Genomic DNA, 17,486 nt, shown 5'->3' on the forward strand with positions numbered 1-17,486 from the left:
CAGTTTCACTCAAATGGATCACACTCGTTGGTAGAGAGAAAAAAATGGGAATATGGGAATGCCCATACATACAGGATCCGATCTGTGGACATCTGGTCCAGTATTCAGTCTGATAGTGTCCAGCACTAGATGCTTTAGAGGAGGATGCAAGACCCCCACAACAGGCAGCTGTGGGATAATCTGCCCCCCACATTAGGTCTCATCTTGATTTCTAGCAGCTAAAGCTTGGACTAAGACCTGAAGTCTGAGGATAACTCTGGGTATTCTTGATATCCATATAAAAGTCAAGTTCCTGTTTGAATGTTGCTAAATTCCTGGCTTGCACAACTTCCTTGGCAATGAGTTCCACAGTCTAACTATGCATTGTGTGAAAACTATCAAATAAATGTATACTGGGAACTTGTATTAGGTCTCTACCTAGGTACTTAGATTAGATTTATGCAGCATCAAATGGAGTATAATCCAGTGCCCAATGGGTTATTATAGAGAAGGAACATCTGTCTGAGATTCACTCAAGACTGGGATACTGTAATGAGGTCTGCACTGACAAATCCCTGCACCAGTAGGGCACTGCATGGACACAGAGGTTTCCAACGTGGAGTTCACTGTAGGATCATGGCCTAAATAAAGGACCTGGATTGTCTGGTCTGCTAAATTCACTTTTCACTATGAACACAGCACAAAGTGGACTGAAAGCAGCTGGAGTCTGGAGAGAAACAGTGAAGAATTCCCCTCCTGCAGGGGAACTCACTGCTGGCAAAAAGATGGTGGAGATGGCTCTATTGCCTCTTGTGACAGCCACCTCTGCATAGTAGGGATGGGAAGGGTGGCAGGGCAGCAGCTCTTGTTCCAGGGCCAGGGGGCTCAGGGTAAGGGAGCAGCAGCTGGCTGTAAGCGAGTGGAAAATCGGGCCCTCTGTCTTTCAGATAGCGCATGATTTGAAACCACCGTAAAAATCATCGACTATGCAGTTTAATTATTTTTAAATCTTCAACACTGATTGTATCCTGTAAGGTGGCGAAGCCAAAGAACATGTTTTCTTGTAATACTTGTGAGCCTGTTCAATTCAGAAGACAGATTGCACAGGGACTTTGTCCTCTGCAGTGGCTTTGTTTTTGCAATGTATAACTTTGTTCCTAGCTCTGTTTTTGCAAAATAGTGTAACTGAACTGGTTAATTAAAGTGAGCTCTGTGGCATCACTCATCATGATTTCGCGACCCACAGAGGAAAAATATGTTCCTTGGAAACAGGTGTATTCCCTCAACTGCTTTCAAACGTGTGTTAAACCAGAAAAAGGCACTTTCATTCTGTAATAAGATTGTCCACACGGGGCTTTACACTGCTCTAACTAGAGTCGTGTAATTGACTGGCATAGCTGTGCCGGGACATTTCCCCGTGTAGGTAAGCCCACAGAAAGAAAGGAAATGATTTCGGATTTCCATTGTGTCACAGAGCAGGGAAGCCTGTGATGTCAGGTGAGTTCAGATGCCTCTTGAGGACAGTCAGCAGGCTCTGTCATTTCTAAGGAAGGAATGAATCACTTGGGGGTAGGGAGAAAATGAATCATAAAACTACCCCCTTTCTGAAGACAGCGTGATTCTTTTTCCTTCAGCAGAGAAGTTCACTTCTATATATCTGAGGAGGGGGAGAGGAGGAGAAGGTGCGGGAATGGGGGTGGGTTTCAAGGTGCAGTGTTCCTTTAAGAGTCGAATGGAATGTATCAAAACAAAAAGGCTGCTCGGGCATTGGCTGTGAGGTCAGCACGTGAGTTCACAGCTGATTTCCTGGCTTTTTTGTGTGTCTCTGTGTGTGTGTGTCAGTTTCAGCAGGAGCTCATCATGTCTCTCCCCGCCGGTCATCGTTCTGTACCTTCCCCCTGCTGACCAGGGAGAGAAGGAGCTGGTCCAGCCCTAGAAATAACTACATCTCTCTGTCCCCACACAGACGTTAGGGAAAAAAAACAACAACCAAAATTCCAAGAAACAGCCCACCCAGCAACATGGCACATGCAGCTCAACTCAATATCCTGGAGCAGAACTGCCCCATCCAGGTGGAGCACGATCGCAGGAGGAGACAATTCACAGTGCGGCTGAATGGTAAGGTCCCGGCTGAACCTGGGATCTCACTTTTCTTTCTTCCCTTTCTCTCGCTGTCCTCCACCCTCACCGCCCCCCCCCCCCCCCCCCACCGGTTTTCTATCTTTTGTTTGCAAGTAAAGCAAAGAGGCTGGTAACGAGAAGAGTGCCCTCTAGCTAAACCAGGGACTGGCTTTCCTCTCACAGCTAGGGAATTCTCTCTCTTCCTTTTCCTAAATTATTTTACAGCAACATCGAGGGTGGTTATGCAACAGATTAGTTTTGGTGTCAACAAAGAGGCACTGAATATCAAAGAGCTATAGAGGAGGTAAAGGTCCAAGGAACGTGCCTCAGTCTATTCCCCATGCAAGTTCTTCTTCTCTCGGTAACCTTCCCCATTCCTCTCTCCTGTCTTTGTTACTTTCTGGTAAACTGCTGCTGTCTCTGTTCTGCTCAGGTTGGTAGAGGAACACCTGTCTCTGTAAGATCTATTTATAAACATTTTTAGCTGTGCACAGCTGGTTACCTTTTCTGACCTGAACAGGAGGTCTGTGAATCTCCAAAGCTTGTCTCTTCCACCGACAGAAGTTGGTCCAATAAAAGATATTATCTCACCACTTTGTCTCTATTTATAAACAGGTCACTAAGGTTGATACTACCCACTTCTTCCCTTTTCTGTTAACTGCCTTGATCGCCAAGTCCTCCATATATACTGACTACTCCCTTTTTTTTTTTTTAATTTAAACTCCCCTCACTGACACAACTAACTAGCCCTGCTCAAAACTAACAGGAGCAGATCGCAGGTTGTTGGTTAAATACCTTTTGTTTTGTAGACTGCGGTGGAAAGGCACAGAGTGGAGATAGCAGACTTTCTATAAATTACCCTGGGATGTGAAAGATTATCCACAGCATGCAGTTTTCAGGACGGGGAGATAATTTTGATAGGTGCTTACAAAATAACATTTTAAATGCAGATGGGAACTTCTTGGAGTGTGACTTCTCTGGCTTTGGTGCTCTCAGTAAATTGCACATAATGGACGTGTTAAGAAGCCAGGTTGCAGATTTAAAAAAAGAAGTAATTTTTACCTTGGAGTGAGTGTAGAGTTGTAGGGGAAGGAAGAAAACTGTTAGGCCTTAATTCTGTAAACACTTATGCATATACACCTCTACCCCGATATAACGCTGTCCTCGGGAGCCAAAAAATCTTACCGTGTTATAGGTGAAACCGCGTTATATCGAACTTGCTTTGATCCGCTGGAGTGCGCAGCCCTGTCCCCCCGGAGCCCTGCTTTACCGCGTTATATCCGAATTCGTGTTATATCGGGTCACGTTATATCGGGGTAGAGGTGTACTTAACTTGACTACTATGAGCAGTCTCATTGATTGAGTGGGACTACTTGCAGTAGTCAAGTTAAGCACATGTGTAGTATTTGCAGGATTAGGACCTCAGGCGACAAACTGGTCTATAACATTTAGAAAATAGAAATTAAAGCTCGATGTAGCTAAATAAATTTGAAGTCCATTCCAAGACCCCAATCCTAAAAGTGCATGACCCATGTGCAGAGAGCTCTTTGCACAAGGCTGGGGAGGTCCTGGATCTGATCTGTTATAGGCCCAACCCTGTGACTACTTAGCACAGGAAAAATCCTACTGAAATCAGTAGAACAACTTATGGGCGTGTTTGCAGGATCAGGGCCTATTATCGTTAGTAAAACCATAACAATCTGGTTCTAATGTGGACCCTAGTAGCTATCCCTTTTGCTGCATTTGATTAGCTGTAAGAATGAGAAATGGGCACCCAACAGTATCTCCTGTTGTCAGGCGAAAAATTTCTCAGCCAGTTTAATGGTTAGTTCCAAACATACAAAGATCCCAAAGGCTGTTTTGGTTCTGTTTTGTTTTTTGTTTAGTTGAGCAAAATAGCCTGTCTTCCAGCTCTACAGAAATTGCAGGGTAGATTGCTTAAAAACGTCAATGGATAGTTCAGAAATTATATGTGCAGTAGGACGCGTTCTCAATAAAACAACAAGAATAGTCCTACATTTTATTCTAGTTTGTCTGTTTGTTTGTTTTTTAAACCACTAATTACAAGTGCAATCTTCAGGCTCAGCAGGGGTGAGAGGGACAGGACAGGACACTAAACATTGCAAGCTGAGTATGGGGAGACAGAGAAACTGATCAAGCCAAGCAGTCTCTTTGAATGGCAAGAGATCAAAATAAATCCATGGTGATGGATTCCCACTTGAAACCTCTATGTTGTAGAGTCATAAATTGGTGCCATTGTTTAAAACGTTTGCACGTGCAAAAAGTGAGGGGAAGACTATGGGCAGAAGATTATTAGGGATTTAATTTCTCATCAGAGCACTCCAGATTAAAATCTCTGGCAGTCAGATTGTTGGCAAGTGATCCTCAGCAGCTGGAAAAGGGGCTGGTGGAAAATACACTTCAAACAAACAGAAAACCACCAATTCAAAAATGTAATGTGGATAAGTTAATTTCAGCCTGGCACAAAATGAGTCACTTCAGTATCGGACTGATTTAACTCCTGTGAGGTCAATGAGAATCACTTCAGTGGTAGCTGGATTGGGTCCCAGTGGTCAGATTTTCAAGAGCTTGGTGCGTTGGCTGTCAGTGCCTCAGTGGTTGCTGCTGGCTATGGGGCATGTGAGAATCTGGCTCGGAGTTCTCTTGAAAACTTGGTCCTCCATGATTCCAAATGCAACATCTCAGCAATGGTATGATGAGCTCCTCATATTACTGTTAAGTACTTCTATGCCACTGTTCATCCGCACAGCTCAAAACACTGTATAGAAATTTAGTAGTATTGTATCCATTCTACAGATGGGGAAATGGAGGTGCAGAAAAATTAAGTGACTCAACTCAAGGTCACATAATGAATTAGTGGCTGAGCTGGGAATAAAACCACAAACTTGTCCTAACCGTTCGAATGTGCTCCATGTTTATGGCTCCAATGTCAATCAATCTATTTTTATTTTCATATTATTATTAGCCATTAGTTTATAAAATCAAAACCTAGAACGCAGTCACAAGATAAACATCCCTCCTGAGGAGAATGGAAACAAGCATCAAGCCATAATAAATCTCTGGCAGTGAGAGACCTTCCATCTGTCCCATTTCTGCTGTGAGTAACTCAGTGGCACTTTAATGCCCTTGTTTGAATTCTCCCTAATACAGCAAACCTGCAAACATAGGTGGATCTCCTGTGAGTTCGAACGGATACCCAGATCACAATGCTCTTGTCATATGCAACATGATGCAGGCGTACCAACATTCTCTGATCCCCTCACATACCATCTATGGGCTTCAGGAGTCATTGCTAGTTCAAAAGCATCTAATGGTACTGGTGTGCCCAGGGACGACGAGTGGAGGGGGAAACCGGTACAAATTACCGGGGCCCGGCGGTCCGGAAGGGGGTCCGGCTTCCTCCCCCTCTCGTCGTCCCTGTTTAGCCTGTCTGCCCTTGCTGGGGGGACCGAAATAATTTTTTTAACCGGGGCCCTAACCCGCTCTCAGCAGCCCTGGGTGTGCCTGAAACACAGAAGTAATTGTATACAGGTTAAGAACGTGTCAGTATCTATAGCTGTTCATGGTTCATCATTGTTTCCATTTGCTCACTGTGCGTAACCTGATGATGACATTCTCGTCTCTCACGTGAGGCATATTAATCATCTTAGGGGGAACTCTTAGCTTCCCCCCATTTCTCCCCAAAAAAATTCTTTGTCATATATGGCTTCTAAAATCCTGAATAAAAACAGCTGTTTCATTTAACGCATTCTCATTCCTTCTTTGCCTCCCAAAGGCTGAAGCATCAGGACCTGAAAGTGAAACTGGCTATAAACAGACTTTGCTGAGTTTCATTGTCCCACCTGAAGGAAATGCAGAAAGTAAGAAGCCAACTGGGTTTTTAATCAGCTAAGGTGTTGTTAGTAACATGGGCGAAGAAAACGGTTCACAATATGATTTGCTTTTTAAGCTGACAGAGCTCCTTTAACATACCACAGCTGTCCTCTCCAACTACTTAATCTTGAGGTAAATTCTCAACAGGAAACTGTTTAAAAAAAAAAAGTGAGTCCCTCTGTTTTCTAAGTAAGTTCCTTTCAATGGCAGTTGCATTGTCTCTGCTTAATACTGTATGCTGTGGTCTGTTTGTTTTCTCCGTAGTAACATGCCAGTTGCTTGGTGTCATTGCTAAGAAATCTGGTCTTGCTCTTGGTAGAGTGCTCCCTGGATCAGACGGATGCAGTAGCTTCTTAGAACAATTTGTTCCTCTTAATTCTGCCTTTCTCTTCTGCAGTCACTTCCTCTAACAGCTTTAATGATCCTCTTTGAACTCCCCAGCCATCAAAGTTTAGGAATACTGTCCGATCTGCATTTCCTCTCTGGGCTGAGAGCTGGGGAATGATCTAGTGAGGAGAAAATAAAACCATTCCCTGGGAGTGGCTTCTACCTATTTTTAAGGAACTGTGCCAGTTTACCAAAGTTGGAGTCAGATTCACTGACAAAGTCTGGAGGTGTTACTCTGGATTTACGCCAGTGTAACTGGGATCAGAATTTGGCCCAAAGGCAGCAGCTCGTGCCAGCCCTACCCTTCAATGCATTGGGTGCACACAATGCTCTGTTGTGGACTGGAACATGCAGAAGCAAATGGCAGGGAAACATCAGAGACCACCTGCTTTCAGTCTCATCTATCTAGTATCTGAACATCTCCCACCTCTTTAACGTAGCACCCCTGTGAGGGAAGGAAGTACTAGTGTTCTCATTGCACAGACAGGGAACTGATACAGTGAGGCTAAATGACTTGCCTGAGGTCACGCAGGAAGCCTGTAGCAGAGCAGGGAAATGACCCCAGGTCTTCTGAGTCCCAGGCTAGCGCCCTACCCATTGGACCTTCCTTCGTGGCCTCATGCTCCTCACGAAAGTCTCAAGCAGTAGTAGTGACTAACATCCTAAAGCCAGAGAGCCGTTTGAAAGTGGAGAGGGTGAGAAGCTGGCGAGACAGCACTCTTTTGTTACACACAAACTCCGTTTTGGCCGGCCGTCTGGCAGCGCTGAGTAAATTCCAATTTCACGGACTGCCCGGAAACAGTGAAGTTAGCCCAGTATCGTGATTTATTTTTCCTACAGCGTGAAGGCAGAAGTGGGAATGTCCACTTCCCCCTCCCTGCTGTTGGGAAAATCACAGCCCTGGGCTAATATGGCTGCTCGTGGCAGGCTGGGGTGGAGGGGAAGGGGACTCTAACCCCCTGGCACCAGCTGCTTCCTGTCTGGCTAGCCACCGGGGAGACGGGGCCGGTACTGACAAGGTGAGGCAATTCGGATCCCCAGCCCGGCCCACCCCACAGCAGCCGCTTGGAGCACGAGCAGGTGTGTGAAGGGGGCCCTTCCCGGGTGGGTGGATCAGGGTGTATATGTGAAAGGGACCCTCCCCAGCAGGGGGGGCAGGTGGGGGTGGATCCTGGTCTTGCCCAGATTCCTCCTGCCAGGGCAGGGCCTCCTCACACACTTGCTCGTGCTCCAAGTGGCAGATGCCAGTCTCAGCTCCTGCGATGTCTCCCCTAGGCCTGCTGGAGGCTGCTGCAGGGTGGTCTGCGGCTCCTAAATCCTGTGTGTTGTAGGTGCTGCCCCCCCCCCCAATCCCATGCTGGCCAGACAGGAAGCAGCACCAGCAGCCTGGGCTGGAGCTGGGCCAGACGGACAGTGCCGTGTGGTAAGACACCCTCTACCCATTATACCACGTACGCTCTACCCCCTGGGAGGGGACCGGGCTGCCACCTATCCACCCCTCTCTGGGACAGGACCAGCCCACTACCCCCCCGGAGCAGCCGGGGCCTCAGCCAGGAGGAGGAAGTGGGGACCTCTGCTTCCATCTATCCACTGTTGGAAAAGTCACAGCAGTTTGTGGGGAGGGGGGACTCGGCGGCTGTCCCTCTCCTGTGAAATGCCAGCACTTACCCTGGTGCTGCCCTGATGACTTTATTTTAATAACTCGCGATTTACCCAAGGTCTTATCTCTAAGGGAAGGTGGAACTGGATGGGCTTGTGATCTTAAGACCCAGAACAGATGCCATGTGTTCTCCTCTTGGTGGGGAAGGGTTAGCTGCTAAGTGACCACGTCAGGTTTGACTCAATGAAACTCTTGTATATTAAAAAAACAACAACCTAGTCACATGCGCTGAATGCACTTCCAGCCTGATTTTAAGAGGGGCCGAGCCCCACGACTCAATGAGGGCTGCAGCCGTTGAGCACCTCTGCAAGCAGCTCGCTAATGTGCTTAGCATGTATTAGCTCTACAGAGCGTTTCCTGAAGGGCTGGGCTCGATTTGTTTCGTTTTGTAAGACTAGGAACTAAATTCAGAGGAGGTGTGCAAAGGAGTGTAATGGTGCAACCCCCGCAGTGCCGACAAAGCCTTAGATTCCATTTTATTTGGTCAGACTCCCTTAGACCTACCGATACAGCCGTGATTCGCATGCCAAGGAGCCAGAAAAAGCCGGGGGTGGGAGGGCTGCTTTACATCTCGTTACATCATCCTCTTAGTTGTGTTTTTTGCTTCACTCCTCTCTTCTGACCCCTCAGCTGCTTAGTTGCACTGACTCAGACGCCCTTACGTTCAGAGGGCCAAATACAGGAGGTAACGTGCGAAGGAAAGGCGTGTCGGCAAGTTGCACACGATCATGTTTATTGCAGTACTGCCTCGGGACCAGCCAGGGTGGGGGCACCCAAGCAGAGTACAGTAATACCACGCCTGCCCCCGGAGAGCTTAGGGCAGGGGTTCTCAAAGTGGGGGTCGGGACCCCTCAGAGGGTCGGGAGGTTATTACATGGGGGTTGTGAGCTGTCAGCCTCCAACCCAAACCCCGCTTTACCTCCAGCATTTATAATGGTGTTAAATATATAAAACAGTGATTTTCATTGATGGGGGGGGGGTCATACTCAGAGGCTTGCTGTGTGAAAAGGTTCACCAGTAAAAAAGTTTGAGAGCTGCTGGCTTAGGGCTTGTCTACACTACCTGCCGGATCAGCGGGCAGCGATCGATCCAGCGGGGGTCGATTTATCACATCTAGTATACTTAGTATACTCTCCCTTACTCCAGGGAGAGAGACAACAGGCTTCCTCCTTGCTGCCCCCACTCTTGCTGGCCTCCTGGTTTTATAGAATCCCCTGCCTGTTCCCTCACAGGTGAGCTTCTTTCTGATCAAAGCTCTCCAAACAGCCTAAATCTTCCTCGTTTTCCACATACTTGAGTGATTGGACCTGCCTGGCCTAATTCCGCTCTCTCAGGGCCGATGTGGGGCATACACCCCATCCCATAGAGCTGTCCTGGCAAAGAACCCATAGCATAAGCATGGCCTTCGAGTCCCCTCTGAACTCCCCCCCGTGCATCAGGCGATGAAAATAAATGCCTGAATTGACTTGGTAGCAAGCTTAGCCACCTTGTTCTGATCTCCCCCATCCCGGGTGACCATTACTTTTCCGTCCTGTGGAGAGGGAGCGATTCCTGCTGTGGCATTCTGTGTAAGAGAGGATCAAAGTGGACCTGGCACAGGTAGGGATGTCAGGGATTCAACCTCTCAGCTGGCCAAGGGGGAAACTTAACTGTGAGCTGGGATAGCACCAAAGAGAATCCCGCTTCATTTTTCAGTCACATTGGTTTGCAGCACTCACAACCCAAGAGTTTGTAACTGATCCCCAGTCTCCTACAGCGCTAGCAGAGCCCCGTTAGGGGCAGGAGAGGTATGTGAAAATGACGTGGTGGTGATTCGGCAGAGTTAGTTCATTTAATCAAAGATTCAGGTTCCATTTCATTTCTAGGTGAAAGTTCAAGAGTTCTGATTCTAAGTTCTTATTCTATCTTATCTGAATCATTCACCCCATTGCACAGTGTGAGTCATTTAAACCAGTATTCTGAAAGGAACGGAGCTTTTGCTGTGTGTGTCTGGAGGGGAAAACCGAGAAATAGATGCATGTATTTCTTCTCATGCGGTGACATTCTTTTTGGGGGTACCTGACAAAGCAGTAAACTCTCAAGGTACTAGCACGAGACAGCAATGCAAGAGGAAACTGTCCTGATGCAAAGACTAGATCTGCTAAATACGCTTTCTTCATACCAAACCAACAGAGTTCATAAAGGAGCAGAGCCCTTTGATCTGATAGCTAGTCTGTGAACGGCAGTTTGTCACGTATCTGCTCATCAGATTTCTGAGATGCACGTTCTCCCGCTCCTCTGCCCCGCCTCTCGTCCCTTCTGAAACGGTTTAGCTCATGGAAGAAGCTGATTTCTCAACTCACTGAGTGCCTGACCACAGCTTGTGGGGATGGCTGAGCAGATATGTTGCTAGAATCTAGGTTTTGTGGTGGGAGGCCAAAGCCCTTGACTGTCTTGTGTGGAAAGTCTTGGTTTACCTGGCTGTAACTGACTATTGCTGATGACTGATTGCAAAGGTGAGGCGCTGCTCAGCTTGACTGACTCAAGTTCAGGATTCATTAGCTATGGAGATTGCTTCTCCCCCTTTGACTCCACCCTCCCTCGGCACTGCAGCAAGGCCAGGAGCCTGACGGAGAGGAGAAGGTGGTCCAGTCTCTTAACTTTCTTCTGTCCTGCAGGGACTGCTTTGACAGGGCGACTTCTTTCGGGACAAGGAGATGCTACTCCTGCATCTGTTCTGCAAGGCTCAATTGTAGCCCTTAGATCGGCTCCTAAGCATGATCCCTGCTCCATGATGTCACCAACTCCTCTCCTAGGAGCTATGAAGCTATTCAGAGCTCACTTATGTGATGCAGCCTGAATCTCAGTAGCGCATTTTGACTTTGCCTGCACTAGATGTTTCCCTCATTAGTTACCAGGTGTTCACTAACGTGGTGAGAACACACCTCTTTCCCTAGTGATCCCGAGGCCTGAGATTGTGCCCCTGTGCTCCTAGTTTGTCTTGAAATGAGACATGCGTCAGATGAAGGAGCCAGGATCCCCAGAGTGGGGGAACTGACTCCTCACCCTGTCAGCTAGTGGTTTGTTTGTGCCCAGATGCAAGAGGGTTTATATCCCTGACATGGTCATCCTGCGCCTAACGTACCTGCCGATGTTGCACCTCTCCCTGCCCACCCTGCTTGGTTCATTTCAAATTTATCATCTCTTTGCCATAGGCAAGTTTCTGGAACCATCCGGAACTGGCTGGAATGTGTGCTCGGGAAACTTGCCTGATAAGTTTCACGGGGGAGTCTAAGGTCTTGGTCTTAAAAATTCCTGCTGGTGCCAGGAATGCACTGATTCAACATTAACGTTAACACAGCATTAGCACCGGTGGAAATCCTTTGTAAATTCCCCCGATAGACTGCGCCTCTGTCAAGCCATAGCAACCGGGAGGGACCCAGACTCCGAGGCCATGTCTTACATGTAAAACGTAGAGATACTTCATTACACATGGCAAACTCAGTCAGCCACCACGTCTGCGTCCTAAAAAGCCCACTACGGCTATTCACTTTTCTGCCACGCCTTCCAAAGCTGATCTCGGGTCAGTTAATTGAATGGCTCCCCCCCTCAGTCCCAAAGTCAACGGGTTTCAATCCATTCTGTTTCTCATAGGCAAAGCTTTACAACATGGCATGAAAAGTCATCTGATGTCACTCAGTCTCTTACTCAGCCACGGTCACTGCTGCAGGGGAATCCTGGACTGTGAATCGCAGGCATCTGACTGGAGGTGAGAGGGCTCCAGGAAGCTTTAAGCCATATAACTACATCTCTCTGGGTTGTGGCTGTTTGGGCTGGATGGGGAGGGAAAATTGGAGCCCTGGGAGATGGGAAAACAAGAAAGAATCAAGGAAGAGAATCCAGACCCTGGCTCGAAATGTCTGTGCTTTGCCCCATTCGCTCAGAAAGGGCCCTGGATGAAAGTAGCATGTGCTGGTGGTGGTCTTTATAGACTGTTTGTATTTTCCATACTCCTGGTGTGTCCCAAAGGGGGTGAGTTAGGTAGTGGGCGCCCAGTGACCCTGTAAGCTAATGCAAAAGCTATTAAGGCGGTTGTTCTCAAGTTGTTCTTGCAGCCCATCTTGCTATGAATTGATGCATCTTTCCTGTGCCCTTCAACCGCCCTGCCCTGTACATTCACCCTTCCCTCTCCTCATTGCACACACAACAGAGTGAGGGAGGAGGAATCTTTCTCTCTTCTGTTCTGTAGTGTTTAGATCAGGGGTAGGCAACCTATGGCACGTGTGCCAAAGGCGGCACGTGAGCTGATTTTCAGTGGCACTCACACTGCCCGGGTCCTGGCCACCGGTCCGGGGGCTCTGCATTTTATTTTAATTTTTAAATGACGCTTTTTAAACATTTTAAAAACCTTATTTACTTTACAGACAACAATAGTTTAGTTATATGTTTTAGACGTATAGAAAGAGACCTTCTAAAAACATTAAAATGTATGACTGGCACGCGAAACCTTACATTAGAGTGAATAAATGAAGACTTGGCACACCACTTCTGAAAGGTTGCCGACCCCTGGTTTAGATCTCTTCCTCCTTTTGCTCCTCTTCTGCTCAGGACGACGGCTGGTGATGCCCATTTTGGGCCCCATCAGGCTGGGCTGCACATGGAACAGAGGAACAGAGGAAAAGCGTGGGGCAGCAGGAGGTTGCAGACCTGTATATATGAGCCGCTCCCAAGGCTTGCTGGGTTAGGAGCCACCGCTGGGTGAGGGAGAGAAGAGGCGAGCACACGTTTGGTGGGGGTGGCATGGATCAGACCTGTTTCTGCCATTCGTTTGCTAGTCCTTTTTGTAAGAAGCCTAATTCAAAAGTTTCACGCTGGATTTTGACTCTAAGTTCTCAAGCACCATTTTTCTTCCTTTGCCAATCTGTAGATTTCAGTTATTATCGGTGGAAATATTTGATGGTCGGTTTTGTGTGTGTGTGAAATTGACCTTTACCGATGAAAAATCTAAGTCTCCCAAACCTACCTATGGGGTTGAGGGGATGCTCCCTTTAAATCTAACATTTCATCTCTGGTCGTTCTCCTAAATTAGCTCCTCTCCCAGGTCCAGTTCTCTGCAGGAACGCACGCTGTAGGATATTATATACATTGTAGGATATATAGCACTGTGGTGGCTTCTTGATAGTGCGTGTACTGGGGCAGCCTTCCATTCCTGACTGAGTTCAACAGGCCTGTTGTGCCAAACAATTGGTTTGTGAATTCCCTGTTACAGCGGAATTGTAACTTCCCTGGCTGCCGTTCCATGTTCTTTGCAGTCTCGGGGGATCTTGGCCTTTTTCTGATGTCTCTCCCCCACCCGCCCACCTTGACACCAGGAGGCTCTGCGTGGGGGTGTTGTGGCCTTAGTGAAGTTCCTATTTATTTTTTTCAGTCAGGCAGCTTATAAAACACACCTCGGCTGGACAACTTTCTGACTAGTCCTGTGCAGGGGGACAGAAGCCCTTAAGTAGAGTCCCTGGGGCTGGATGAAGAACAGATTCCCACGGTGATAAATCATTATTAGAGTGACGTTTCTGTGCAGAATATGGAGTTGCTGACAGAAACGCCACTGGGAGTAGGGAGGCCTGCTAGTTAGGGCACTAACCTGGGACTCGGAATTCCCTGCTCCACCAAAGGCTTCCTGTGTGAATCTTGGGACAGTCACTTCGTCTCCCGGTGCCTCAGTTTCCCTATCAGTACAACGGGGATAATGGCTCTGCTCTGCCTCACAAGGGTGTTGTGAGGCTAAATACACTGAAGACTGTGAGGTGCTCTGGTACTGTAGTGACTGAGGGTGGGCAGATAGATTCCAAGAGGTGGGTTACAAAGACCTTCATGCTGTCCCTGACAGGCTGATCCCTTCAGGGTGTGGATAACATGACCTGCACCTTCTCACACCTGCCCATAGCTGCTGATCTTGTTACACACCTTCCTTGCGGCTGCGCACCGTGTGAGTTACACCAGCTCAGCCTGTCAAGCACCGTGGGCCAAACTCGGAGGTGATGTGTGTTTGTCTAAGGCACAGCTTCTCAACCTGCCAGTTGTGACTTGTGGGGGCGGGGAGGGTTCATGACCACTTTGCCCTTCCCATATTCCTGGATGGCAGGAGGTGGGGAGTGTCCCAGTACCGAAGAGGTTGGGAACACTGTCCTGGAATCTCTGCTGGTGTGACATGCGAGCTGAAGGGGAGGAAAGTGGTGTTCATACCAGCTTAGACTCTCTCCTGAATTTGGCCCAGAAAGGGACTGAGAATCCAGAGTGTTTGAATAAATGCAAAGTAACAAAGGTGCAGAGTTACTGGTCTCCTGCTGTCTGTCTGTGTGTCTCTCTCCCCTTCCCCTCCTTCTCCCGCCCCCCTCGCCATGTGCCTCGTCAGTCAGCATTCCCGAATTGATCTCTTCCAGGTTTTAGCACCTGAATGTACAAAAGTGTTAAGCAAAATCCTGGGATCGAAGGGAAAGCCCATGTGAGACAATAACTGGCCTTCCAGGGCTGCCCGGCTGGCGATCCCTGGTGTTCCCTGGAACACAGCAGCCTTTTGCTCCATCCCCCACCCTGGCGCTGCCTGCTCTATTGTTTTCCCTGCTTGGAGGCTTCCTGGTATTGATACTGCCCAGAACAGCCCTCATTGTTCAGAGGGTGAGAGCTGGAGGCATTGCCCTGCCGGCTAGCGGGCTGGCAAAGCTTAGTCCAGGTTAGCCCACTCGTGCCAGTCACATGCTGATGGCGTCCTGTCTCTCGGGATGGTTGGCAAGGGGTGTCTACTGCTTTCTAGTGTCTGGGTCCCGCTTCTCACTAGGGAACTCTAACCTCATCCGGCCTAACGTCCGCCTACCCCGCATGGCTTTATGCTCACCCACCCCAGGATGTCTCCTGATTGGTGATGAGGCATTCTCTGCCCTCTGATGAGCTGACCCATTATTCCATAGGGCGAGCTCTTTCCCATGCCCAGATGTGGGGGGGAAGGCAGTTAACGTCTTTCCTGGTGCTGCCGGCTGCAGTCCGTCCATTGAAATCCTGCTACGGTGTCCTGCTGAACCTGCTACATCCAGTGGTCCTGGGGTGAATTGGGCCCAGTGGACTTGGCACTTTGAGCAGCAGCGAAGCTAAGTTGCTGCCACCCTTTGGCAGCTGGTGCCAACCTTCCCCCCCCCCCGCTTCTGATACCTCTGTCAGCCCCACCAGACTGAATGAACAAGAGCTACAGTTGTACCCTGGCAACACCCAATCCATGTGCAAACTGGAGCTACTTTCCTCTGCGTCTGCTGGGGATCTGCCCCATTAGGTGCTGCCCCCAAAGACCTTGGCAGTTTTCTAGGCGTGTCTGTGGGAGCTGGTTTAAAGCCTAAGTTTGCCACCTTGCTTCCACCGCTGCATAAGGGCCTGTTCTGATCATAAGCTGTTGGGTGTGGTGGGTGGCAAGCAACAGGGGTGGGGGGCTTGTGCTGTAGGTCTACATGGTCCAGGGGGCTGGAGATTGGTTCTCTGAAGCCTGTGTAGTCGTGGGTTTTATGCAAGTTAATCTCCACGCTTCCTGAAGAGAACAGAAACCAGGGACATACGCTGTTCACGTCGCTTTGTGCCTTCCCTAAACTGGGGTAGAAGGGTTTATGCTCTACTCCGTCAGCTATATAATCTGCATTGCATGCGCTCTTCTGGTTGCAATCAGCCCATGTGATGGTCCATCCTCTGTCCAAGGCTCCTTTGTGGAGAAGAGACCTCCCGGCGTGCTCTGATCAAACACCATTAGTGCGGCATTAAATCCTCCCCAAGACAGACAGACTCTCGGGCTTGCTAACACGTGGGACCGCTGGTGAGAGAGCCCCCTTGCAGATGGCCAGTTATTCAGGCTGGCTGAACTTCCTGGTGTCTTGGAGTCCAGTTGCTTCAGGTGATGCCACCTTTCTTGCCTTTGTGGAGTGGGGAAGGAGCTTCTGTCATAACCTCTCAGAATCATTTTTCATTCTGTAGTGTCCGGGCTGGGGGCTTTTTCAGCAACTCTCCTCCCACTGCTTTTGGCACGGGTACGGTGCCGCTACTTCTGACAGTGGTGGGAGCGCTGTGCAGATCAGGTGTGGGTGTCTTGTTACCACCCTGTCCTCTGAATTCTTACAAACGAGATTATCCCTTCCTCTCCTGCCTCTGGAGCTCTATCGCCACTGGGCTGCAACCGGCACAGGTAGCATCGGACTGGGAGTGTCATGACTGGAACAAAGGAGGCGCCTGGATTCTAATACTGGCTGAGCCCCTGAGTCGCTGTGTGACCTCAGGAAAGTTGCCTGACCTCCCTCTGCCTCATCCATGGAGCTGAAAAATCATGTATGGTAAAAAAAAAAAACGGGGAGAAAGAGAGAGGAGAAAAAAGGGGGAAGAAAAGGCAGGAACCCCACTGAAAACCAGATGCTGCATCGGAGATTAAGTGAAGAAAAATCCCGTCTCATTTCCCAGCATCATCAGTGGCACTTCCATGCTATGTAAAGCTTTCATTTGAACAACTAAGACCTCTCTGTAAGTCTCTCTCCCAAGAGACTGGGGGGGAGGGGGTAGGTAATGGCAGACTGGCAAGATGCAAGTGCTTATTGCTGTGGGTGGAATGAATATGGAAAAATCATCTCTTCGATGTTTCCTTCCAGCTGAAAAATGCAGTTCATGTTCTGGCCTGTGGCTGTGTCAGATTCAGTCGCACAGTGAACACATGGCAATAATAATAACCAATTCATGCATCTACCCACAGCCCTGTGCTACGTGCAAGAAGCGGGGTTGGTGCAATGTTAAGGTTGCAAAGCGGAAATCGCACACGCACAAAAAGCCAAGAATGATAAAAGAGAAGGCCTCAACAGCCACGCGAATAGGATTGTATTGCACATTCCGATTCAGTGTCTTTATGCTGTGTGTTTAATGACACAGGTGGTGATGCTGCAAAGGGTCATAAGCACGCGTCCCGCTGATTTCAATAGGACTTTGCGAAGGACAAACCGTACAGCTGCTGGGGATACCCATTGCTGGATTCAGGGTCTTATGCAGTACCATATTAATCTACTATAAGCGTTTGGCCTTGATTAAACAAAGCACTGAAGCATGTGCTTAAATTCCATTGACTTTAATGGAGCTTGAGATGTTCTGCCGACTCAAGAAAATGTGACATTACAAGCGGGGCTGGTAGTAATGCCTATTGTTAAGGTTGCTTGACACTTCCCATTATAAGACCGTTGTCAGTTGCTTATAACTTTGCCAAACTTTAACCATTTGGACTGAAACTTTCCATGTTGGTTTTCTGCCTCTGGAAGAGTTTAAATAAATAAATAAATAAAATCAGCCAAAACGACTCTGCCTTTTCCAAGAACGAGGCTAGGGGAAAATATATTGCTTTGCCATCTAAAAAAAATCCTGGCAACCTTTGCTTTGAAAAGCTCTAATGCCTCCATGCCAC

The 17,486-nt window shown here is 48.3% G+C and overlaps 1 protein-coding gene across 3 annotated transcripts in view; it reads left to right on the top strand.

Moving 5' to 3' along the window:
- The first annotated feature begins 1,775 nt into the window (after positions 1-1,775).
- Positions 1,776-17,486, top strand: part of NATD1 (N-acetyltransferase domain containing 1) — a 35,780-nt gene continuing 20,069 nt past the window's right edge. The window contains exon 1 of one of the 3 annotated variants that reach the window (XM_005289051.4): positions 1,776-2,097. In XM_005289051.4, coding sequence (XP_005289108.1) covers positions 2,001-2,097 — 97 coding nt within the window. In that variant the 5' untranslated portion in view covers positions 1,776-2,000. The remainder of the gene's footprint in view (positions 2,098-17,486) is intronic. The other 2 variants (XR_010591209.1, XM_042853112.2) reach the window with 2 other exon arrangements.

The sequence above is a fragment of the Chrysemys picta genome, chromosome 10 (genome assembly GCF_011386835.1).
Source record: "Chrysemys picta bellii isolate R12L10 chromosome 10, ASM1138683v2, whole genome shotgun sequence".
Lineage (NCBI taxonomy): Eukaryota > Metazoa > Chordata > Testudines > Emydidae > Chrysemys > Chrysemys picta.